Source organism: Mustela erminea, chromosome 7 (assembly GCF_009829155.1).
Source record: "Mustela erminea isolate mMusErm1 chromosome 7, mMusErm1.Pri, whole genome shotgun sequence".
Taxonomy (NCBI): Eukaryota; Metazoa; Chordata; class Mammalia; order Carnivora; family Mustelidae; genus Mustela; species Mustela erminea.
This window is the reverse complement of record NC_045620.1, coordinates 103,882,281-103,909,324: the sequence shown is the minus strand read 5'-3', so window position 1 is coordinate 103,909,324 and position 27,044 is coordinate 103,882,281. Positions and strand designations below refer to the sequence as shown.

The 27,044-nt window shown below is 41.9% G+C and overlaps 1 gene segment (V, D, J or C); it reads left to right on the top strand.

Moving 5' to 3' along the window:
- The window catches only part of LOC116596398, a gene marked incomplete at its 3' end in the record, with an annotated part of 57,040 nt that overhangs the window by 17,489 nt on the left and 12,507 nt on the right, over nt 1-27,044 (top strand). Inside the window, 2 exon segments of the V gene segment in view lie at nt 1,826-2,235; nt 16,001-16,208. Coding sequence covers nt 2,187-2,235; nt 16,001-16,208 — 257 coding nt within the window.

The window sequence follows — 27,044 nt, the reverse complement described above, 5'->3', positions numbered from 1 at the left end:
TTTACATTTTTTTTGTTCTCCTCTGTATTTGTTGCAATGTTATGTTGTTCCTGTGAGGTCTACTCCATCCTACCTGAACCTGGAAATGCCGTTTATTTCAAATTCAGGTGTAATATGTGGATAGGACTTAGGTAGTACGTTGTAAAACTGGTGGTCTAGATCAATCCATTTATGCACATGGTATGAGCACACCAATACCTCAAGGAAAGGAAAAAGAAATCCCTGAAAAGATGTTGGTCCTGCCATCATCAAAATGGCAGTTGATTATTAGTGTATTTCCAAATTCCAGGCACATTGCCTAAGATATACATGCCTTACAGATGCCCCATTGACAATAGTGCTCTAGTAATATTTTGACTAAATGAAGGGGCATATTATTTATGGAGTTATGGGGTAAGTAAGTGAAGATTTGGATTCACAAAATAAAACAATGTCTTGTCTGCTTAAGGAAGTAAACGACATTGGAGATGGTTGCCTGCTTCCAGATACTAGATCCCATGGAACATGTGTGGGACACTGTGTCTGTCTTCACCACGATAAACATGTGACACCTAACTAAATCTGTGGATCCACCAGTTCCTTGGGCCTCAGTCACTCCCTGAGGACTGAACGCTTCTGCCTGTTGCCCTAGGCCTTCTTCTGCATCCCAGTTCCACCCAGCATCTGGCTCAAACAGCAGTTCATCATGAAAGACATACTGAGTAGCATGAACACGATTTCCCTATGGGAGTCAGCAGGGCACGGACCATTATCTGTACATCCCACAAGTGAGCTGTGAGTATGCTGACACGACCTGCAATCTTACAGCTGCTTTTGCTACCTTGTACTTGAACTCTCTCACATTGCCAGTATAGCACAGGCCTGCACTGCTTCTAATACACTTGACTCAGTATTCCTTCTCTTGATGCAAGCAGCTTGATGTTTGCAGAGTCACAGGAGTAATGCAGAAGCATTTTGTTCCTGATAGGATAAGGAGGGTGTCTACAGCATGATTCAGGCTTTCCCTAAACCTGCTCCCCTTCTGGACCTCAGGGTAGGTGTTTGTCCACTCCTGACAAATGCTTCATACTTATTTATGTTGTGTGCGGTGACCAGCTTTGATGGGGTCAGTTTTGTTGTCCAGGATGCAGTGCGCTTTGGAGACATGAGGGAAACAGGGATTTCAGCAAAGCATTCTTGATCCTTCAGTGTACAGGTGGTATAGGAAAATTTCAAAGCCCTTTTCTGAACATAAAATAATTTCTGTGAGACTTTTCATTTCCTGGACATTTCAGGGCAATAGATGATGAGATACACAACAAGCACAATGGAAACTTCTGAAGTTCTTATGTTGTATTTCATAGGAAACAATAATACAAGACCCCATTATACATGTCCAAAGTGATTCTGTAAAAGAAGAGATATTCTAAACCCCAGACAAAAATACTAAAAAATTATCCCTGTTTATTCTGCTCTGTGCTCCCAAGGAAGTTCTTCCCTTAAAAATTCTTTTAAATTCACCTGGTACATATAGAGTGAGGTAAGTATCATGGGATATTCACCAGATGATAACAACTGGTTACCAGGAATTTCAGATTCACTGCCTGACACATAAAATTCTGTTTTTCCTCTTGTCTTAAACAGATCCTTTGCTCTCTGTCTCTATTGGAAGATTTTTTTTTTCTCCTTGTCTTACTCTTTTAAGTTGAATGCTTCCACGCAGTTTAATTCACTACATCTGAAGGAAAGACTGTGCCTAACCGTTCAACATTCTTTAACTGTTAACCTGGTAAGAAGAGATACCAAACTACTTTGCAACCATTTCATGTCCTTCTTGTGTTTGCAGACTCTGCCCATCAATACCAACATGGTAGAAGCCATCTCTTTCCCAATATGAGCCTGGAAGGAGCTAAGCAAGATGGTCATTCATCTCCCACATACTGATCTGGATATTCAGAATCTGATCCTGATGCCATTTGGCAACCTGATGACGGTTTTCTTGGTTTTCCCCCAAACAAAGAAGATACTTTATTTCACTCTGCTCACAGGAGACTCTTGCCCTTCTCATGGCTCTGTCCACATGGCTTCACCCACCTGGGAATTTGCATATTGTCTCCTAGGGAGGATCCTTTTTAGCAGGTCTGACATAAAAGGTCAGCTCAAACATTGCTTGGACTTACCAAGCTTCATCTGTTCAACTGCTCAGAATGAGGTTTCCTGCTCAGATCCTGGGGCTGCTGATGCTCTGGGTCCCAGGTAAGAGCAGAGGGGACATGAGAAAGGAGAATAGGGTGGGGAAGGTGAGCTCTCCATGTTTAGATGGAAGGTATCTGCTAGTTAGATGTGTATGTTTTTCCCTCAACGTGGGGCGTGACATACTGAGATCTGTCAGGGTAAGGAAGATTGGGAAAGGAGAAAAGTCTGTTCTGGTGACCCGCGCAGCATAGAAGTGGGAGGGTAGTATAGGTGACTACCAGGGACCCTTTGTACCTTAGAAAATCTGTTCCTTCTTAAAATTGAATATGTGGGGAATATGCATCAAAATAACACAGAAAAGAAATAATCTCACATACCATAAATAATGGAAGGGAAACATGAAAATGCTAATAATGTTTGAACTTTGTATTTCACTCTCTTTCCCTTAGGATCCAGCGGGGAGATAGTGCTGACACAGACCCCACTCTCGCTGTCCGTCACCCCTGGAGAGCCGGCCTCCATCTCCTACGGGGCCAGTTAAAGCCTCCTGTACAGTAATGGAAAGAACTATTTGTATTGGTACCTGCAGAAGCCAGGCCAGTCTCCATAGATTCTGATCTACTTGGCCTCCAGCCGTTACCCTGGGGTCCCAGACAGGTTCAGTGGCAGCGGGTCAGGGAAAGATTTCACCCTGACAATTAGCCGGGTAGAGGCTGAGGATGTGGGAGTTTATTACTGCCTGCAAAGCTTAGAATTTCTTCCCACAGTGGTTCAGGCCCAAACACAAACCTCCTGCCTGGGGTGGCCCAGCTGCCCACATGTGTTGTTGGTCTAAAGGGCAGCCACAGCAGATTCTCTGAGTCTGTGCAAGAGAACCATGTTGGAGACTCAGGAGAGCAGGTGTATGTGTATAGGATGAGCACTTCACCTTCACATCAGGTGTAATGGGTTAAGGCCCCATCCATGGCAATGGTCTTGCTTGGAAGAACCAGCCATGGTGTGGGGGGTCCACCTGCCTCCTGAACAACCAGTCATGACCCTTGGGAGAACTGAGGGAAAGCTCATGCTATTTCCTCCTGTCCTGCCTACAATTTATATTTAGTCACAAATAAATATAATATATTTATATTTAGTCGCATGAAAATAAAATACCTTAAAAACAAGATGAAATCAGACAGAGAGAGAAACCATCAGAGACTTTTAATCCTAGGAAACAAACTGAAGATTGTGGGAGGGGAGGGGGGGGGAGGGGATGGTCTAACGTGGCACTGGACAATAAGGAAGGTGGGTGATGTAATGAAATCTGGGTATTATATAAGACTGAAGAATCACAGGCCTCTACCTCTGAAACCAGTAATACATCATATATTAAATAATTGAATTTAAATAAAAATTGTTTAAAAAAATAAGTTAAAAGTGTAAATAAATAAAGAAAGAAATAATTTATAAATCCCCCAACTGAGGGAGAGTCTTGGTAATCAAAGTTGAGCAAGTTTTGGGATTTAGCTATTTTCAAGAAACTTTTAAAAATGTAATATTTAATTATATTCAGAAATTACTGTTTCCCTTCCTTCCAATTTTATACTCCTTTTTATTCCTTTTCTTCTCATCCCAAGATGATGGTTGAGGTAGGTATTCGACCCAAAGTCCCCTCTGGAGGAACTGGCTGAGAACAAATGGTAAATGCTGTGGTGTTTGGACATCTAAACAGACTTGTACAGAGCAGTCAAATATCCTAATGCTAAAAGTCTGACTTGCTTCCATTATCTGTTGCTGAGGGTAAAAGCCAGTTCTTGACATTCCAGAACTTGTGTTTTTTCCTAAACAACAACAACAACAACAAATAGCATAAATGGAATATTATGTGCCAAATATCCTCAAATAAATGAATAAATAAAGATAAAAATCATGAACTGGAAGGTGTAGAGCATAGAATTTCCCTTTGGAGGAAAAAGAATAGAATGAATTTTTGTTTTCCTTTCCCAGAAGAATAAAACTTTAAATCAATGAGTGGGCTTCAGGAAACGGGGACATAACAGACATTCACTTCTGGACATTCCTCTGCTCTTAGCTTATGCTCATCAGGGGTGAGGGCTGGTGATAGCAACCTAGAAAGGAACCTACTGTGGTCCTTAGGAGGAACCATAGAACTGAAGAGCCAGCTACCTGGCTTCCTAGTCTGAGCCTTGAGCCACCACAGCTTCACAGCAAAATGATGGATGGGAGGGCTTCTTATATGTAATGATCAAGGCCAAGTGACATTTCAGTGCAAGTGGACCTGAAGTCATGCCTCACCATCAACCCCAACAGCAGAGGACAGCTTCTGAAAACTTGCTGGGCTCTCAAGAGGTCGCACAGTAGAGATCACTAGAGGCCTTGAAGGAGATGCAACGCGACATCGCACATGAACCTGGAGGCCCAGCAGAGCCTCAATCAGCAGTGGAGGTGTGGATCAGTATCCCTGATCTGGATATATGTTAAGGAGCGTGCACAGAGCCCTGGGACATGGAGGGGGTGAGGAAACACCCTAACTAGATTTCTGCCTTTCTAGTTCAGCACACTCCAAATGATTAAGAGTTGCATGTTCTTCAACTGAGTCAGTAAAGAACTCCGAATAGTGATCCTTCTTTGACAGTAGCTAATAATAGCAGAGATATGGCAGGTGGATCTTGCAAACAATGAAATTGGATATTCAGCAGAGGTTGTTTCTACAGAAAGTATTGAAGGTATAACTTAGGTCTGTCCCCATTGTTGTTTATAGTAAACTATGGGCACAGAGAAATAAATTAGAAAAGGAAATATAAAGAGCAAACCCAGGGGCTTGGAGATTTGGAAAAATCTTTTCTAATTCATACTGCAAAAAAATGAGAGAGTTTCCAAAGAGAACACACAGGGTGAACTGAGAGTCTCCATGGGAGGAAGAAACATGGGTGTGACTCCAGGATATAATCAGTCATCTCAGCAGAAGCTGGAATCAAATAGGATTATACCTGTAGAGACATTGCCTGCTTACACCACATGGGAAAGAGGTGGGATGGACTGTTGGGCTTCAGGGCTTTTACAGGATGCAACCATAGAGCTATTGGGTGCCCACATGTGCTATCCTTCAAGAAAAGGGAGGGGACTCCAGATAGAATAAGACAAGGTCAAGACAGCCACTCCCAACAAAGGCCCCCCAGGTCAATGATGTTGCTTCTTCAGCTTCAGAGGGTGGGGCCCACCACCAGAGCCCCTGAGGCAATGGGCCACAAGTCATGAAGAGTTCTATCACCAGGAACTGAAGAGACTGACCCTTTCATCTTAAAGTCTCCAGCCTCCAGGACTGTGAGAAATAACTTCCTCTTGTGAAAGCACCCAGTCTGTGGCATTTTGTTACAGCAGCCTGAGCTGCCTAATACATCAAGTAAAACATCCCTTTCCCTAATCATCAGAAGAGCAGAAAGTTGCCTGCACTGGAGGGATTTTGGGCTTTTGAGCAAGTCAAAGTTTGTAAGAGTTCCACCTAGATACACCTTCCATGTGAATATGCTATGGTAAAGTTTTTACCTTCCCTGTGACTGAATTCTCTCACAGCAATAACTCAGTTCCAACCCACTCTCAGACACTGGCATGATGTGTTGACTTATAGGAGAGACCTCTGTCTAGAATTGGGAACATTTGGTCTGTCAGATAGTCAGAGAAAAGTTCAAAGCCTTTTTTCAATTGAATAAATAATACATTATATGTTAATAAGAAGAGAAAGAAAGAAAGAAAGAAAGAAAGAAAGAAAGAAAGAAAGAAAGAATAAAGAAATATTCTTTCAAGATTTTGCATTTCTGTATTCTTAAGGGCTACAGATTTTGAGATAAAACAACCAATTAAAATGTCAAACTTTTAAGACAGGTATTTATTAATTTTCACAGGAAGTAGCAATACTTTCTGAAATTCAATCATCTTAAAAATATTTGTATAAAGGACATTTTAAAAATTCATTTATAATAGAAAAAAAGCATGGCAGCTTTTTTGCTGCTACTCATTTTCCCATAAATCAGTATTTCATACTGGAGAGTGGGTAAAAGTGATTAATTACACCCTTCCAGAATAATTCTTTAATACTAGGTTTAAGACCTGTGATATTGGGGCACCTGGGTGGCTCAGTGGGTTAAAGCATCTGCCTTCAGCTCAGGTCCTGAACTAGGGTCCTGGGATCCAGCCTACATCATGATCTCTGCTCAGTGGGGAGCCTGCTTCCCCCTCTGTCTCTGCCTGTTTCTCTGCCTACTAGTGATCTGTTTGTCAAATAGATAAATTAATTAATAATCTTAAAAAAAAGACCTGTGATATTATTCTCTTTTTGTTTTCATGTTTGTTCTGGTGTTCAATTTTTCTTCTTTTCAAGCTGCATATGTTTTTGACTCCATTCTCCAGCATGATTCACTAGGAGTCTAAACTTTTCAGAAGACCCTAAATTGAATTAGTTAGCATAATAAAAAAATCCAGAGACACAAAATTTCCAAAAGGTAATGAAAGGAAAAAGTAAATAAAACTGTAAGTAATGAAATATGTGACACTCATTAGAGCCCTGTCCCCTCACTGTTAATTTCTTACTGGCTACCCAGATTCTGACCATAGAGGTCAATAGTTAAAAGTTTGTGTCATTTTTACTCAACTGTATTTTCCAACCTTGTTAAAAATTCTTATTTTCAGGGTGCCTGGGTGGCTCAGTTGGTTAAGTGTCTGCCTTGGGCTCAGGTCATGATCCCAGGGTTCTGGGATCCACTCCAGCTTGGGACCTTGCTCAGCAGGGCGTCTACCTCTCTTGCTGTCTGCCACTCCCTCTACTTTGTGCTCTCTCTCTCTCTTACTTAAGAAATAAAATCTTTTGTAAAAAATTCTAATTTCTGAGGATTTCCCAGAAGATAATCAAAGCAAGCTTTTTTTGAGAAGCCTATCTAGAACTCTATTTATTTGCTTGTGTTCCGTGGCAATCTTGTATGACTTTGGGTTAAGATACCCAAGTTTACATAGAGCTACACACTCTACTTCTCAACTGCTCTAGGGTTCTTTCTTTGTTTTGTTTTTTGCTTTCCTTTTTTCTTTCCCTTTTATTAGGACAGCGACTATCCTTGAGAAGCAATTTAAAATAAGCTCCATTTCTCACGAGCTGTTCAATTAATCATGACCTGCATCATGACAAGAGAAGAATATTCAGTTGGCTACCCTATTTCAATCACCAACTGTATGGTAATCTGATGCCCCTGAGAAGTGGCTATCTTTGAAGGAAATCTCAGGAAAACATCTGTCCTAGGGAAGTGTGACCCCAGGACATATAAAACCACGGCTCCACTTCTTGCTCTTGTCACATGAAATCTCTATGGAGCTCTAGATTCGCTGCCATGGCTGGGACACATACTAGTCAGGGGGTGAGACTTTGGTTTTACCAGAGAGGGAACAAGAACTTGGAAACCATGAAAAGACCTATTCTACATGATGAGAAAGACTGTATGAATGTACAAGAGAAGTTTCCTGAACAGAAACCAGAAAAAAATTGAAAAGATATAAAAATAGTCCTTGTTTATGTTATACCATTATCTTCAGATGTCTTTCCATTAAGAAATTGCTTTGATGAATCTGATGTGTGTGAGGTAAGATGATGGGTTATGCGCTCATCCACTGATGACCAGGAATTTTATATACATGCATGATACTAAATCTTTCCTATTTTCCTCTTACTTAAATTGGACTTATAGCTCTCTATGTAGGAGATAACCTGTTTTCCCTGTTGAGTCCTTTGACAGAGTCCTTTCTTGGTGTTGAACTCCCTAGGTGACTAGGAATGGCAGGTTTTTTTTTTTTTTTTACATTTTTTAATTAATTTTTTTATATTTTTTCAGCGTAACAGTATTCATTATTTTTGCACCACACCCAGTGCTCCATGCAACCCGTGCGCTCTCCGATACCTACCACCTGGATCCCCCAACCTCCCACCCCCCGCCCCTTCAAAACCCTCAGATTGTTTTTCAGAGTCCATAATCTCTCATGGTTCACCTCCCCTTCCAATTTACCCCAACTCCCTTCTCCTCTCTAACTCCCCATGTCCTCCACGCTATTTGTTATGCTCCACAAATAAGTGAAACCATATGATAATTGAATCTCTCTGCTTGACTTATTTCACACAGTATAATCTCTTCCAGTCCTGTCCATGTTGCTACAAAAGTTGGGTATTCATCCTTTCTGAATGGAGACATAATACTCCATAGTGTGTATGGACCACATCTTCCTTAACCATTCATCCCTTGAAGGGCATCTTGGTTCTTTCCATAGTTTGGCGACTGTGCCCATTGCTGCTATAAACATTGGGGTACAGATGGCCCTTCTTTTCACAACATCTGTATCTTTGGGGTAAATACCCAGGAGTGCAATGGCAGAGTAATAGGGAAGCTCTATTTTTAATTTCTTGAGGAATCTCCACACTGTTTTCCAAAGTGGCTGCACCAACTTGCATTCCCACCAACAGTGTAAGAGGCTTCCCCTTTCTCCACATCCTCTCCAACACATGTTGTTTCCTGTCTTGCTAATTTTAGCCATTCTAACTGGTGTAAGGTGGTATCTCAATGTGGTTTTAATTTGAATCTCCCTGACGGCTAGTGATGATGAACATTTTTTCATGTGTCTGATAGCCATTTGTGTGTCTTTATTGGAGAAGTGTTTGTTCATATCTTCTGCCCATTTTTTATATGATTGGAATGGCAGTTCTAATGCTTGCCTTTCACATTCTTCAACAGTTATCCTGGTAATAACCTATACTGGACAAGACTTGCACTAGCAGAGCACTATCTCATTTTTAGAGACCCTCTCTTGATCAATACTAGACTTGTTGGGACCTATGTGCTTCTACAGCTGAGCTTGCAGGAAACCAAGAAGATAGCCCTTCACTTCCCAGTGGTTGAACCTAGCGAGACACACATGTCTCCATCATCAGTGTGTCTGTGCTCTCTTATGGTGTCAGGGCCAGTGTGCTGGGTCATCAGCACAGATCAAGACTTCCACAGTCAGATCTGTCTTCAAACTTCTTTAGGCAACAAGTACTGTATCTTTATTGCTTTTCCTCCAAACGCAGAACATCCTTTATGTGAATTTGCTGTCAAGATCATCCTCTTACCTTTCTGTTGTCTCTTTCTACACACTGCTGTTCCCCACAAAAGATCTGCATATTGTTTCCTAAGGAGGACCTTCACTTAAATATCTGAGAGAAAATGTCACCTCTAAACTTGCCTTCACTTACCAGGGCTCATCCATTCAGTTTCTCAAAATGAGGTTTCCTGCTCAGTGCCTGGGGCTTCTTGTGCTCTGGGTCCCTGGCAAGTACAGAGGGACAATGAGAGAGAGGAATGGGGTGGGGAGGATGAGCTACAGGGACACCGCTGCTCGGCTTGTGTATTCTGACCATGCATTAAAGGCATATTGTTCATGCTCCAAGGAACAGAATTTGACCTTTAGCCTGCGAAGTTAGGAACCACCTAAAAAGAACAATGACCAGAGGTCTGATGAAGACCTTGAAAAAGAAAGAATCACTCTTGTGCCTTGTAGAAATGGTTATTTTTAAAATTATGGTAAAGATCAATTTTTTAAAAAAATGATTAACCTGAAATAATTAACAAAGATTAAATCATGAGAATGAAAAGGACAAAAAAAAAAAAAAAAAAACAAACAAACCTGTGATGTAGTGACGACTGTGCCACAGAAAGAAAGCACCGATGCAGGAGAATTCTGGAGACCCCTTTGTGCCTGAAAATGTCTGTAATTTTTTTGAAATTGGATATTTTTGGCACATGAGGAGAAATCAGTCAAACATTTCAGCATGAAATAATTATTAAGGTAAAATTATGTAAATGGCTCAAGATGTTTGTGTGCATCTTGCATTTCCTTCCATTATTTTAGGATCTGGGGGGGATATCATGATGAAGCAAACCCCACTCTCACTGCCCATCACCCCTGGAGAGCCAGCCTCCATCTCCTATAGGGCCAGTCAGAGCCTCCTCCATAGTAATGAAAACACTTGTCTTGGTGCATGCAGAATCCAGGCCAGTCTCCACTGAGCTGGATCTATTAGGCTTCCATCCTGGACTTTGGGGTCCTGGACAGTTTCAGTGGCAGCAGGTTAGGGATCGATTTCACTCTGAAAATGAGCAGAGTGTATGCTGAGAATGCTGGGGTTTATTTCTTCGGACAAGGTGTACAGTAATCTCCTACAGCTGTGAAACTCTGCCCCATCCTGTGCTCCAGCAACAGCCCAGAGTCTAAAGATGCCACCATCTCATGCCTCAATACTGATTGGAGGAAATTAGCAACAAGACCACATCCAGAATGTCATCAGCACCTGCAGAACTAGATACCATAACATTTGTAAGGAATTCTGTTTGTCTTGACACAATTTCTGCATTGTGGCTCTACTCAGGAGGGTGTGAAATGTGCAGTTACTATCTGTCCTTAAAATCTGGCTTTTGCCTGGTCTTTACACCAATGGAACACTAGGGGGCAGCCAAGTCAAGTGTTGAATTCCTGCTGCTTTCTTGGGGCAGGTCCTGGTCAAAGTTGTTCCTCATTTGCCTATCACCTGGAAGGTTCTATTGCTATGAGGATGTTTATTCAAATTATGTTCCTCGTCTCCTCATTGTCTCTCATGCTCTCTTTCCCTAGGTGTCCATCTCTCTCTCTGTAAATGTCATCACTGACACAAATCTGGTAACACGTTGTTGTTCATGATCCTTCTCTTCTTCATATCCTGAGTAGAGACGAACTGCTGTTGGGACCAACACTGCAATATAGTTTGAAACCAAGGCAAATGATGGAAATCTTGAAACCCGAGCATTAAGCCAAAGACAGAAGTTGTTACTTCCATTAACCATTTCCCATCCTTGGGATTGTCAGTGACTAGCAAATATTTGCTTTAACTTTTTACATAAAATCAATAGGCCTCTCTTGTTTTTAAGTGTTAAATAAGTGATTTTGGTGCAGATTCCCCATTACAATAGATTAATATATATTTTCATAATTGCTTGGACATCTCCCCCAGGGTTGCTGAATATCCAGCATATGAGGGAGCCACTCTCTAGGTTGAGGATGTTCCCAATTTCCTAGGTGAAACATGGGAGATAGGAGGGAGCTGTGCCCAAGGGAGTTTCTAACAAGTTGTCATAACCTAGAGCTTCTTGTTCAGTTTTGTGATTTCCTCCCGTGTCCATTCCACTTAGGTTAGAATTCAGTTTTTCCAGATTATTTTAATTTATTAATGATCCTTGTTCCCTACTTGGCCTAGTAAGAGCTCTAGAAAGGTCAACATACACATTTCTGGAAGCATAGAAAGCCTTGGCAGGGAATGCTTCCAAGAACATTTGACCTTTGGGTTATCCTTGGTTCCTGGTCAACAGAGACTGAGGAGATGGGACACTCACCATCATGTGGCTCCTGCTCTCCTAAGGCAGAAAATCACCATTTCCTTTACAGATGCGGAAACTGTATTTTTATTACAAGATCAGGAATGGCCACTAACTCCATCATTTGGTGCTTGTCTTGCTGATGTTTTAAATATTCCATCTTTGTTAAAAGACAATGAAAAGAAGTGGTGAAGGAGCCTTTCCGTGGATTTCAGGAATCGGTCGAAGCCATTGAGTTTGATACAGATTCGCAGAGGGTCTTAACATTTCCCTCGTGGAAATTCCAAGAAGAATTGCATAGGTTCCTGAAGCTGATGAATAAGGAAAAAGCAGCATAAAACTTGAGAGTTCTCAGCTTATAATCTCCATTTTTATTCAGGTAGACTGTCTCTTATAATGAAAAATAAAAGTAATTCTTTTCTGGGGTCTTGGTGAAAAATTGGTGCAAATTCTCCTACCACAGGCAGCTTCAACTAAAACTTAACTAGCTAGAATCCCTGATTTGGCTTGAGAATGTTCCTGTCTTTTCCCATCCCCATTTCTGAGTCAGCCAGAACTTCATACAAGTTCAAAAGACAAACCTCACCCGCAAAGAGATGGAAAATATTATTAACTTCCACACAGGCTGTGGTTTTGAAGGAAAAACTTCTTTTGAGGACAGATGCCCATTCCTTCAGAATTAATCCTTAAGCAGAATGCTAGAAATGAAGGACTCACGAGGCAGAGGATACTCAGGCAGACAATGGACTTGTTGCGTTACTCTGTCTGGTTAGTCTGTGAGTGACTCAGATCAACATGGAGTTTCTTGTTCACAGATAAGAAGCCTCCATCTAGCACATGATCACCACATGTATCTTTATGGACCAGGTGTGATCGCTATCCGATATTTAAACTTATCCCAAGAAAGGAAAGAAAAGTGAGTTAGACATTTGGATGCTGATTCATGTGAAGCAGAGGGGGAATGTGGCCTCGAGGGTCCAGAGCAGTCAGACAGGTAAGGACACCTGTTTCTCCCAGTGTTTCCAGAGACCATGCACACTCAGCGGGTAAACATGTTCATGGAGTCTCTCCTGAGTTCCCTGCCACCAGAAGCTGTCCATGAAGTTCACTTTTTGTGGTTGACCATTCTCAGTTATTTGTCCAAAGCAACCAGCCTCAGTCAGAGGTGACTCAGGGCTCTGCAGTGCACTCCAGCCCCACTGCTGCCCAGGAAGCTCCCTGCTGGGTCTGTTGATCTCCCTCAAGGACAAACCAACTCCCCTTTGTCAGAGAGAGGATCTTCCCATTGCTTCCAGGATGTGACTAGGCCTCCATGTCTGCAATCTCACCCAAAGCAGTGTGGGCCTGGCTGCACGGGTTGACAAATTCTAGAGAACACAGTGCCCAGAGACAGTCTTTCCAAGTCACACACAGTCACACACTGGCTTCCAGCTTTATGGAGCTCAGACCAACAGCATCTGACAATAGAGACAAAGTACAAAGAGAACTACCTGCCTATGTCCTTCCTCATTCAGTGGACAATGGTTGAGATTGGAGATTCTGAGACTGGTGCTGAGCTGGACCTCATGTTCCTTGTTCTTTCAACCTGTACAAAGTCTCATTATTGCTAGGTGCTGTGGAGTAACTGGTGTTGGATGGGGGTTGGTTTTGTTATCCAGGCCAAAGTATACTTTGTAAGTCTGTGAGTGACAGAGTTTCTTTTTAGAATTACAAATGTTGTACTTTCTGTCTATAAATAGTACAGAAACATTTCATAGCCTTTTTCTGACAGAGAATCTTAAAATATTTTGCATTTTTTTGCATATCTTAGGTTAACAGATTATGACATGAAACAGCCAATAAGAATTAGATACTTTTATGCCTGGAAGTCTGGACCTCTTCAACACCTTCATCTGCTTCCCCATCCTCAGGCCCATATCTCCAGTAACCATAAATCTGATTTTTTGGAGTCAATTTTGTTTTTGTTTATTTCTTTCATTTAGAATCCACTTATAAGTGAGATTATACACTCTTTGTCTTTCTCTGTCTGATTTATTTCTGTTAGCATAATGTCCTGCAGGTCCATTTAAGTTGTCACAAGTGCTTGGTTCCATCTTTTTATGGCTGAATAATATTCTATTATATATATGATGTGGGAAAGAAAGGCAGAGGGAAACGTGAATAACAGTAACATAACCTGCAGTCCACTGACCAATACCTAAGGGAGGCAGAGCACAATGCTCTTCCAGGAAGTTCCCAACAGTCTTCATGTTAATGCCTTGTGTAGGAGCCTGGTTGACCAGAAGGAGCCATTTCATTGTGGGCTTGGGTTGATCCTGCCCCTCCTGGAGGAACTTGCTTGCAAACAACAGATATAGGGGCAGTCCAGGGCAGATGGAGACATCCAATCAGTGGGGTGTGCATATATTTACTATGGTAAATTGAAATTCAATTGGTCACCCGTACTGCCGACCTAGCATGACTGTGCAGTTTTCCCTGTGTATTGCAATTTCATTGGCCACCTGTAGTATGGGCCGGCTCAATCACCTCTATAAAGGTTAGTCTGTGAGGCAGGGAAGTAGTGGTGATAGCGTTGGGGCCGTTGGGAGTGGGAGCGTCAGTGTCGTTAGGAGCAGCATCATTGGGAGTGTGGGGATCATTGGGGTAGTCATCTGGAGCATCATGAGCCTCGCCAGGGAGCGGCCTCGCTGGGGAGTGGCACTGCCAGGAGCTTCCATGTCAGGTGGGGGAGTCGTCGGATAGGGGGAATCATCGGGTAAGGGAAGTAGTCAGGGTCAGTGTCCTTGTCGTCATCGCTTCTTTGTAAGAGATGGCCCTGACTGGTCGGTTTGATTTTTGATGTTGGGTGCTAAATAAATCTTTGCTTGACTTTCACTTTGTATCAGTCTCCTTCCTTTGATCATGGACCCTAACACCTTGCTAGAGGCAAAAACAAACTTGGTTTGAAAAAGCAAGGCCTCCAGATTCCTGTGAGTCCTCTTTTAAGCATGTAAATGTCCTTTTGAAACTTCTCTTATATTTTCTCACCCCAACCCCAGTGTATATAATCAGTTGCTCCTCACACCTCAGGGCAGCAGGTCTATCTGCCCAGGGTTCCTGTGCCCAGGCTTTAATAAAATCACCCTTTTACACCAGAGATGTCTCAAGAATTCTTTCTTGGCCATCAACCGGGGACCTCACCAACATTCCAAAATTGCATCAATTGCAGTAGCAGAAAAAGTAAGTCAAGTCACTGTGTTATACACCTTCAACCTATAGAGTACTGGATATCATTTCTATCTCATTAAAACTGAAAGTAAAAAAAAGAATTTGGAGAACTTGAGAGGTTTTATGCTAATTTCACCAAAATAGGCAATACTTCCTAACTCACACATTTTAAAGACTTTTGCAAAAAGGAGTTTCTGAAAACTGGGGCTGTCGTAAAATCCAACCTAACAGGATTCTCACTATTAATCTACTTCCTGTAATCTACATTTTCATGTTGGATAGTGGGCACATCATTACCTAGGGCTGTCCTAACAAAGTACTGCAAACCTGGTGGCCTCAAACAACAGAAGTGTACTCTCTCCCAGGTCTGGAGGCTTGAAGTCTGAAATCAAGGTGTTGCCAGATCCTGCCCTCTCAGAACCCTGTGGGAGAGGATCCTCACTTGTTTCTTTACAGCTAAGGCAAGCTTAAAGGACCAGACATTGGGATTCCTCTTCCCACTGCTGCACTTAGCATGGAGATGAGTTTTGTGATTTTCTTCCCAACACAGAAGACCTTTTATGTCACTTTGCTGAAAGCTAAGCCCCTCCTACCTCCTCCCTTCCCCTTCCCCACTGCTGCACCCAGTAGGGGATTTGCATAGTGTACCCTAGGGAGGACCTTCCCCTGCAAGTGTGACATAAAAGACCAACTTGAATCTTGCTTGGACTTACCAAGACTCCTCAGTTCAACTTCTCAAAATGAGGATCCCTGCTCAACTCTTTGCACTGCTAATGGTTTGGTTCCCTGGTAAGGACAGAATGGGGTGAGGAAGAGAATTAGTGGAGGTGGAGAGGGAGCTGTGAGGGCACAGATGCTTCCAAGTGTATTCCCTGTGCCTGTAGCAGGTGTGTGACTAGTCCTTCAGGTTTGGGCAGGGCATGTGTAGATCTGGGAGAATGAGGAAGATTCGAGAAGGAACAAGGGCATGTGTTCTGGTGGGGACTGTGACAGAGAAGGGGTGGATGCTGTTAGCAATGATGAGAGGCCTCTCTCCAATCTCAGGTTGATTATTGTGATTGTGCATTTTTGGTGCACGCTCGGAGCCCCAAGTAATGGGAATAAAACAAAGTAGTGTTTTAGCTAAACTATAAGAGATAGAAACAATGGAAATCATTAAAAATGTTTGTATGTAACTTGGCACTTGTGTCTCTTCATTTTAGGATCCAGCGGGGAAATCGTGATGACACAGACCCCACTGTCCCTGTCCATCTCCCCTGGAGAGCCGGCCTCCATCTCCTGCAAGGCCAGTCAGAACCTCCTGCACAGTGATGGAAAAACCTATTTGACTTGGTTCCGGCAGAAGCCAGGCCAGTCTCCACAGGGCCTGATCTACTTGCTTTCCAAACGTTTCTCTGGGGTCTCAGACAGGTTCAGTGGCAGTGGGTCAGGGACAGATTTCACTTTGACCATCAGCAGGGTGGAAGCTGATGATGTGGGAATTTATTACTGCGGACAAAGTATACAGTCTCCTCTCACAGTGGTACAGGCCCGAACACAAACCTCCTGCCTGGGGTCCTGGCTGCCCCAGTGAGCAGCTTCTCTGGGGAACTCACAGGACGTTCTCTGAGTCTGTGTGACAGGAAGAAGCTGGAGGCCCTGGGGGAGCAGCTCGCAGCTGGGCGTCAGGCTCCTCATGTTGAGGCCCCAACAGCCTCCCGCCTGGCATGGTAGAAGCTGCAGGGAACTAAGGGGGTCCTCTCCCATGAGGAACTGGTTATAGTGAAAGGAGGAGCTCCTGTGGGCTCCTCTAATACTCTGTGCTGTGCCCGTGTGTCTCAAATAAATGTAGCCACTCCAGTAACCAGACAGGTGACATTGATTTGGGACAGAAAAGTGAACACCTATGGGACAAACAGCTTAGGCTCTACTTACCACAGGACAATTTGCTAATATTGGTAATATTAGTATTTTCTCACCATCTCCTTTCCTACTTCTCTACTACTTGCACTATCTGTCTTTTAATATGTTCAGAGAACAATCTGCACAAGCTGCCCTCAGGAGAGTCTGGGTGGGAAAACTCAGTAGAAATATCTAATTCTGATAAAATCAAAATAAGCATCTCAAATCATTGGTTATTATAACATTCTAATGCCAATTGTCTTTGATTTCCTTCAATTACATTTGTCTGAGTGAAAAGGGGGTTCTTGCAATTTCAAAATCAGGCTTTGAAAATAAACAGTGAACAGTTATAATAGAGACAAATATTACCTTTCTACATCACAGGAAAGGCCAGAGTATATGGGATTTTTCCTTCTCTCCTAAATGGTAAGTAAGGGTGTTAAATACATTGAAGTTGAACGCTGCTGTAGATATGATGAATCTGATTCTCTAGTACAGTAAGAGAAGATTTTGAACAAAAAATAAATGAATTATTTTCAAATGATGTGACCACTAACCAAAAATTACCCTGAATGATAAATGTTTTATAAATCTATAGAAAATTTATGCATGGTATAGATTCCATTCAAGAGTGCAGCAACATCAGCCCTGACCCCACAATTGGTCATGTCGTTATGTCATCACACGTATGATGGAAGTAAAGTGATGAAATTGAGAGAACAATGGATCCTAGTTCTAGTTGAGAAAATAAAGTGTATTAGAGATGATCATTCCTTCCAAGATAATGAATATCATGGCAAGGACAACTAAATGCAATGGGTCAATTCTGGAAGCTTTGACGGTGTGTGGAAAAATGCATCTACAAATACAGCATCCTGGAGCCCACGGACCTTGGAGTTTATGACACTTAATAAAGTAGACAATGAATTTTAGATCACTGATAAAAAATTATATGAAATTAAATTAGAAAACAAAATGTTATTTAGAATATTGATAAATGCATGATGAGATGGAAAGAGATTATGGCAGCACTGGGAGCAAACACAGTAAAGCAGGAAGACCTGATGCTCAGCAGGGTCATAGTCTTCTTGCTCCCACATGATTGATGGAACCTTGTGATCTGGAATTTCTGCTTCAATGTCAGGCAGGAGAGAAAGTCCAGCTCCCTCAGCGTGCTGACGTAGATAAAGGAATCCTACATGATGCTCGTATCTCAAAGGTGATGTACTCAAAATAAAATAGTAAAAAGTGATGTTATAAATGACATAAATGATGTCACAAAAGTGAGAGAGGACACCAAGGAGAATGAGAACACAATCAAATTGACTGAAACACAAAAATCTTAAAATAGGGTTGACTGAATAGAACAAGATTTCTCTGTCTCTAAGGTAACTGTCCTGGGGTGGGAAGGCTCCCTTGGTTAGGGAAGTGGTTTTGCTGCATCAGGTCTTTCGGGTTTTCCCCAGCTGGTCACCTTGTGTAGAGATTAGAGACCCTGCTCTTAATTTTTGCCCTTGGTTTAAGAACTCATTCCTTCTTTTATTTTGACAGATATTTAAACATTTTCTCCACACCCATCAAATTTACAACCCCAAGATCAAGAGTCATATGCTCTCCTCACTGAGCCTACAAGTGCCCCCAAACCCATTTATCTTGTGCTTATGGTCACTGTATCAAAATGCATAGCACATTTGCAGGAGAGTCTCCAGAAGCTACAGGATTTCATACCCCAGCAGACTCCCTTGAGTGATGTCATATATGGTAGCATTAATGGTTGCCATAATCACGAGTCTATTATTACATGATCTTCTTCTCAGTGTAGACTCCTTGTCCCAACCAGTACTCCCATCAAAACTCTGTGAAGTCTTGGGTGGTGATGGCAGCCGAGCCTTCTGGTCAGGAAGGCTTAACTTATCTGGAACACAATTTATATCTGTCCTTCTGGGGCAGACTTGAGCTGTCCTCAGTGGAATCGTCCAGGAATACTATTCATTTTCTCCTTGTTTGCATAGTCGACATGAAATTTGTCACATTTTGCAGGAGTACAACATAGTCATTCAACAATTCTACACATTATTCAATGCTGACCACATAAGTGTAGTCCCCGGGGGCCAGTGTTATTCCATTATTACTGATTATATTTCCTACGCTGTACTTTTCATATCTCTGACTTTTTATTTTATAAGTGAAACCGTGTACCTCGTGACTCCCTTCACCTCTTTCACCCTTCCCCTCACCACTCTCCCCCTGGCAACCATCAGTGGGTTCTCTGGAGTCATGAGTGTGTTTCTGCTTCTTTGCTTATTGATTTGCTTTGTTTCTAGGTTCCACAATAAGTGAAATCCTGTAGTATTTGGTTCTGTCTTATTTCACTGAGCATAATACTCTCTAGCTCTATCTCTGTTACTACAGATGGCAAGATCTCATTCTCTCTTATGATGGAGGATGATACCATGGTTTACATATACCACATCTACATCCATTCCTCTGTGATTGTATACTTGTGTGGCTTGCATATCTTGGCTTGCAAATAATGAAGCAATACACACAGGGCCACATGTATCTTTTTGAATTAGTGTTTTTGTGTTCTTCGTGTAAATACCCAGCAGTGGAATTACTGGATCTTATGGTCCTTCTATGTTTAGGTTGTTGAAGAACCTCCACAATGTTTCCACAGTGGCTGCACCAATTTTCACTCCTACCAACAGGGCACAGGGTCACTTTTCTCCACATACTTGCCAACATTTGGGATTCCTTGTCATTCTGATACTAGCCATCCTGCCAGGTGTGAGATGTTATCTCATCATTGTCTTGATTTGTATTTCCCTGATGATGGATGATGTGGAGCATCTTTCCTGCATTTCTTGGGGTCTGTATGGAGAAATATCTATTCATGTATTCTGGAATATGGTATATAATTTTAAGTGCTCTCGTTCTTCTGGACTTGCTTCTTTATTTTTAAAATCCAGGTTTGGAAGTCAGAAAACTCTCCTTTGGTTTTAACATGCAGTGACAGAGACTGCTAGAAGATTTTGGCTCTAAGCAAAGCTCTACACCCAAACAAGCTCCTCTGTAACAGCAGCTGTAAGGTTTTACAGGTGAGATACACAGGACACCAGGCAAGATAGACACAAGGCAAGGTTTATTAAAGGCTCCCTCGGGCGAGGTTCTGTGACTCAAGAGAGGTGAGTTGGAGAAGTCACGCCTGGGAGGGGGTCGAGTGGGTCTTTTATTTGGATTAAGACAGGGCATAGGTTTACAGCCATATAAGGTAAGGTTTTTGGTAATTGGAGGGTAGGGGGGAGTACTGATGTTCCTTTTTCCTGCATAGGTATTGGTTTACTTATGGTGACATGTCCTTGGCATATGTCCTTCTGGCAGGAGAGTCATGGGTATAGGAAGAGGACGGCCTGGAATATGACGGCCTAGGGCCATTTTTATTGTTCCTCCTGCATTCCTGGGGCTGCCGACCTAACAGTGGTCACAATACACACAATAGAAACACTCAAGTTGTGCCCAGGGTACAAGGAACAGCAGGCACCTTGGTACCACAAGGAGCTGTATCTTCTCTGGCTTCCTATCTGTGAACATGGAAATGAGCCCTACTAGCAGGTTACATTTTTTGCACTTTCAAATGGTGCTCTAAGGATAAATGAAAGCAGCATCCAGGGGGCAGTGTGAGCTCTGGAGCTGGAATGCCCGAGTATAAACTCTGACTCTGAATGCTCCTGGGTGCTAACAGTATGCCCTCAGACAACTGTGTCCATTTTCTCATCCATACAGGAGGACATTAATCATCCTAATCATAGGATTGCCTGAAGAGTAAATTAATTACTACAATACTTCCATCTGGATTTACCACATAATGCATCTACAACAAATGTTCAAAAATGAAATTCTGTTCCTTCTTTCAGAAAGAAACTCAGGGAACAGAGAAAACCTAGACAGAATGTTCACCAGTTTCCCAAAGGTCTTTGTTAAAGTGTGTGGTAATCTCCTATAAATAATCAAATGGACAATCTTCCTGCAAAATGGGGAAAGTGGTTTCTTTTAGCAAAGGGAACAGTCCACAAAATATGAGGCAGCCCATGAAAAGGGAGAAGATATTTGAAAATGAGCCTACAGATAAAGGACTGCTATCCAAGATCTATGAAGAATTTCTCAAACTCAATACCCCCACCCTCCCCCCCAAAAAAAGGAATCAAGTCAAAGAATGGGCAGAAGACATGAACAGACACTTCTCCAAAGAACATATGCGAATGGCTGACAGACACATGAAAAAGTGTTCAGCATCATTAGCCATTAGGGAAATTCAAATCAAAACCACATTGAATACCACTTTACAATGGTTGGAATGGCAAAAATCCTCAAGGCAAGAAACAGCAAATGTTGGGAGAAGTTGTGGAGAAAGGGGAACCGTCTTACACTGTTGGTGGAAATGCAAATTGTACAGGCACTTTGGAAAACGTGATAGAGTTTCCTCAAAAAGTTAAAAATAGAGCTACCCCATGACCCAGCAATTATACTACTGCTAAGATATAGATGTAGTGAAAAGAAGGAACACATGTACACCAATTTTCATAGCAGCAATACCCATGATAGCCCAACTGTGGAAAGAACTGAGATGCCCTTCAATAGACTAATGGATATAGAAGATGCAGTTCATAATTTACAGTGGAATATTATTCAGGCATCAGAAAGGATGAATACCCAACATTTACATTGACTTGGATGGAACTGGAGGGGATTATGTTAAGTGAAGTAAGCCAAGCAGAGAAAGATAATTATCATGTGGTTTCAATCATATGTAGAACATGAGGAATAGAATGGAAGACATTAGGAGAAAGAAGGGATAATGAAGTGGGAAAATTGGAGGAGGAGATGAAGTAAGAGAGACTATGGACACTGGGAAAAAATCTGAGGTTTTTAGAGGAGAAGAGAGTGGGTTAACCTGTGATGGGGATTAGAGAGGGCACGTATTGCAATGAGCACTAGGGTGTTATAAGCAATAAATCATGGAACCCTACATTGAAAACTAGTGAAGTCCTGTATGGCGACTAATATATCATAATAAAAAAAAATTCAAAACAGTGGTTTCATTGAATTATCTGAATTATAGTTTCATAAACTGTAAGGTCCTCCATTACAGGTTGAGCAGAGCACTCATTCAGTTTCAGACCAAACACTGGGAGACCTGCTGGACTAGCTGGAGTACTGGGACAGCACGGGGATGGGGACCAGCTGAGAGGTGAAGGGACACATGCAGAGGACACCCACAAAGCCCTAAACATGGCAGGCCCATAACCTTTGTGGAACTGGGGAGCAAAGCAGCAAAGAAAGGGGCTACTCTTGCCATTCAGACTCTATTCAATATAGATTTGGGAAAACAGGTTGTGATTTCAGCATATATTGGTTTAAACCTCCTTAAAATTGCCAGATATGATCAGTGTAAGACACAGAAGAGGGTGTCCCCTCCCTCCATATTCATCGGGCAGTCACCACCCTGCCCCACTAAGACCGCTGAAAGGAGTGAAGGTGAGTTCCACTCAGACCGAGAACTTGAAGACCAGCCATCACTCTGCTCACAGTCCTTCCCAGGGGAGTGGGACAGCCAGTGGGAGAGTCTGGAGTCAGCCCCAGACAGCACACTGAGAGATCAAAATGAAATGCAATATATGCACAGAGGGACTGAATCGCTCTGGACTCCGATTCTTGTGACTCTGCAGTCACTCTTTTCCTAAGCTGTGGAACAGCCAAATCTTGGATGGCCTCAGAGGTCTTTGGATCCCAAACATGATGGGGAAATCACAATTCAGAACTTAAAACTATGCATCACTACCTCATGTTTCCACGCTCTTCCAAAGAACCTGGAAAGCAATTATTATTTGTTACAGGCCTCATAAATAATATATGTTTGAAAATACACAAGAAAGAAGTTCACTTTATCCTAGAAATGATACTTTCCAGGAACAGGAAAAAAACCCCTCAGAATTACTCCCTCCACGTGGCCACAAGAGGGCGCACGGGTACCACGGGAATCCCGGGATGACTCTGGCTGTGTCTGGCATTAACCAAGAGCACAGTCTGATGTTATAATGTTATTATTATTTCTTGTTACCACTTATTATTACATCTCAGAGATTCCCCTTTTCACCCAGGGATAATGTCACATCTCCTCCTGCCGCCCATGTTTCCATTAGATTCCATGGCGACAAGGAAAATAGCACTTAGTGAAGGTTCCAAAATATCACATTTGATTCAGCAGAAAACAAGTTCCTTCCATCAAACACTGTCCTGGACAGAGTGTAACTCTGGGGAAATGGCCCACCCAGAGAGCACACGTGAGAAAGACTTGTAGTGAGAGGTCCCTCTGGCAAAGGAAAGGAGTGTGGAGTAGTCCCTGACGGGCCATCAGGACACCATGCAAGGTGCTCCTCACCCAGGTCTGAGAAAGTGGGAAGCCTGCAGGCTCTCACAGGCCCATGACCATGGCTTTGAGAGCCCATTGACGAGACTCACACTTGCTTGTATCCGCAGTCACCAGAGAACTGGTGTAGACTGGTTTCCCCACACTTCACAACTATGCACGCAGCCTCTCAGTGAACAACAGGGTGACTGGTGAAACAGGGGCTTTGGTTAGATTTAGACCAGTAGCTGCATCCAGCATGGAAAACTGGACAGAAGGGACATCTCTCAAGACCAAATCAAAAGTCACTTTGTGACTTTTTCTCTTTTAATATTGATCCTCCATGACATGTGGGAACCCTCAGAGTGAGAAGGGAGACACATTATTCACCCCCAAAATGGGTCTGGCCAACTGACCCCACAGTTGGACCATCCCAGGCATCTGTACATTCTCTTTAGACAACCAGTGTTTAGGACAGTGTGGCTGAGGCTGCTCACAGACGGTTCCATGCTGGCTCTCTTCTCCTCGGATCAGGCAATGCTGATCCCTGAAGGAATGACCCCTGCTCTCCTTGGCACCAGGAGCACAGGTCTGCTCGGCCCTGATCTCACTGCCACACTCCCAGCCTCAGTGCACGTTCACTGTGTTATAGGCAGTGCTGGGGCCTCAGGGAGAGTATTTTTTCCCAAAATCCCAAGTCAGACTCACTATATCCAGTAAGTCTGATCGGCCCTGCTCTGCCATCCTCCCTGCTGTACACAACGTCTGCTCCCTCCCCTCATTTCTACCTTGCGCAATCATCAAAAGACACAATCTCATTGATCAGATCAGAAATAACAGGTGGAAGATCATCTCTTTATTGAAAAAAGTGCTAGAGGTAGGATTACATAGTCTTCAGGGGAGATTGTCAGAACACGGTCCTAACTCTGTGAATCCTGGTAAGGCACCAATCCTACCATGAAATTTGTGTCTCTATCTCCCTAGTAGGGAGCAGCTCAGTGAATTATGTAACTAGATTTTTTATTTCTGCAGCACATTAGGTGGTAGAAAACTCTTTTCACTTATATGAACAACACAATAACAGTCAAGCATTGGTGGGCATTTTAATAAATCCCCTTTTCATAAGTCCCATGTTTTCATCCATCCTATTCCTCTTTTCCTTTCTCCAAGCTATTAACATCCAAGTTGTCATTGACCATCAGAGAAACATTTGACATTTAAGAGTTAACGTAATTTATTTCTTCAATATTGTCGATTGGGTTGCATGTATAAACATAACTACATCTGAAAAACAAAAACACAGGTAGACTCAGACAGAAATACGCTCTTCCCAATAAGTTCAACATATGACCAAATAAGGAGAATGTTTAATGTAGCTCCTTTGAATGTGTTTGTCCAGGGCTTCTTTACAAAAAGGTTTTCAATAGCCATCTTCATTTATTATCCAGGTAATCAGAAATGTTGGCACAGGTAACTCCTAGTATGATGCACTGATGCTATATTCCTTCTGCAATATTCTTGCAAAACTGAAAATCTTATTCCAACCAATAGAAAACATCACACAAACCCGATGAGCAGGACAAACCAAAAAGAACTGTCCAGTACACTGCAAAGGTTTCAAGGTCATGAATACACAAAAAGGAGATAATCATCACAGATTGGAGGAAAGTAAGGAGACATGGAACTACATGCAGTGTGGTTCTTGGATTTTATCCTAGGACATAAAAAGGGCTTTAGTGGAAAAGTTAGTGAAACCAAAGAAAGATTATTAATTAGTTAATCAATAGCATTGTATCAATGTTAATTTCCTGGCTAAGATAATTATAGTAAGGTTATGTAAGCTGTTCCCATTAGGGAAAGCTGGAGAGAGAGTGGATGGAAGCAATCTTAATAATTTTGAAATTTCTTTTAAGTGTAAAATGATGTCAAAATAAATGGAAATATGTAATAAAAAGTATTTACATAAGAGTACTAGTTCTTATTCCACTAGTCCATGGCGTCAGTCTCTTTTCTCTCCTTTACTTATTTATGATTCCTCTTTATTTTCTTTTATTTACTTATGTTTTGAAGTCTAGTTGACATACAATGTGACATCACCATCAGGGGCACACCACAGTCATTCAAGAACCTGTACATTACACTCTGATCACCGCAGTGCAGTTCCCATATGTCACCAGAGGACACTATTTTAATACCATTGCCCCTATTGCCTGGGCTGTACTTTCTTCCCCGTGACTTATTCTTTCCATTGCTGGAAGCTTGTACCTCCCTCACCCCTTATTCATCTTTCCTGTCTCCCCACCTCCTGCCTCTCTGGCAGCCATTAGTTTGTTCTCTGTATGTATCAGTCTGGGCTCTACATTTTGTTATTTTACCATTTTCTTTCTAGATTTGACATACAAATAAATCATATGGCATTTGGATTTCTCTGTCTGACTTATTTCACTTTGCACACTATCCTCTAGGTCCATCTATGTGGTCACAGATGGCACGATTTCATTGTCCCTTATGACTAAGTAATATTTCATTGTATGTGTATACCACCTCTTTTTATCCATTCACTTATTGATGGACACTTATGTTGCTTCCATATTAAGCTATTATAAATAATACCACAATAAACATATAGTTGCATATTATCTTTTCAAACTGGTGTTTTCATTGTCTCTGGACAAATAGCAAGTAGTGGAGTTACTGGATAGTATGGTATTCCTATTTTTAATTTACGGAGAATTTTAATTTCTGGTTTTGGAGGAAACTCTTTACTGTTTAAACTCCATACTGTTTTCCACAGTGGCTTCACCGATGTACATTCCCACCAGCATTGCACAGGGTTCTTTTTTCTCCACATCCCCACCAACACTTGTTAATTCTTTTCTTTTTGATACTAGCCATTCTGACAGGTGTAAGAAGATATTGCATTGTGGTTTTGATTTGCATTTCCCCGATGTGATGTTGAGGATCTTTTTATGTGTCTGTTGGCCAACCCCAATCTTCATTGGAAAAATGTATATTCAGATTCTTTGTTGATTTTTAATCAGATTCTTTGGGGATTTTTGGTAGTGAGTAGTAAAAGAACTTTATATATTTTGGATATTGTACCTTATTGGACGTATTATTTGCAAATATCCTTTCCCATTTAGTAAGTTGCCTTTTTGTTTTGTTGATGGCTCCCTCTGCTGTGCAAAAGTTTTTCATTTGGTGAAGTCCCAATATTTTATTTTTGCTTTTATTCTCTTTGTCTAAAAATATGTATTTAGAAAAACGTTACTAAGGCTAATGGTAAAGAGATTACTGCCTATGTTTTCTTGAAGGAATTTCATGGTTTCAAATTTTACACTTCGGTCTTCAATCCATTTTAAGTTTATTTTGGACTGTGGTGTAAGAAAGTGATCCAATTTCATTCCTTCGCATGTAGCTGTCATGTTTTCCCAACACCATTTATTGAACAGATGTCCCCATTGTGTACTCTTGCCTCCATTGTCATAAATTAAGTCACTATATAAGCACAGGTTTATTTATGGGCTCTCTATTCTGTTCTATTGACCTTTATTACTATTTTAATGCCAATACTATACTGATTTGTTTACTATAGCTTTGTAGTATTGTTTGCAGGCTAAGATTGTGATATCTCCAGCTTTGTTCTTCTTTCTCAAGATTGCTGTGGCTACTCAGGGTTGGCCTTTTAAAATGAAATGTAAAATGGGCCTGGAAAAAGCTGAAGAACTAGAAATGTAACAGGGAAACAGAAAGAAACATTTAAATATGTCCCTTCTACTGCTTAGGTAGCATAGATTACATCTCTATTAGTTTTGTTCCAAGCAAAGACAATCTTTTATGTCACTTTGCTCACATGAGAGGTCATACCCTTCTCTGGGAGGCTCTTTCCATTTGGCTGCACCCACAGGGGATGTTGTCCCCTAGGGAGGACCCTCCCTTGCCAGCCTGAGATAAAAGGT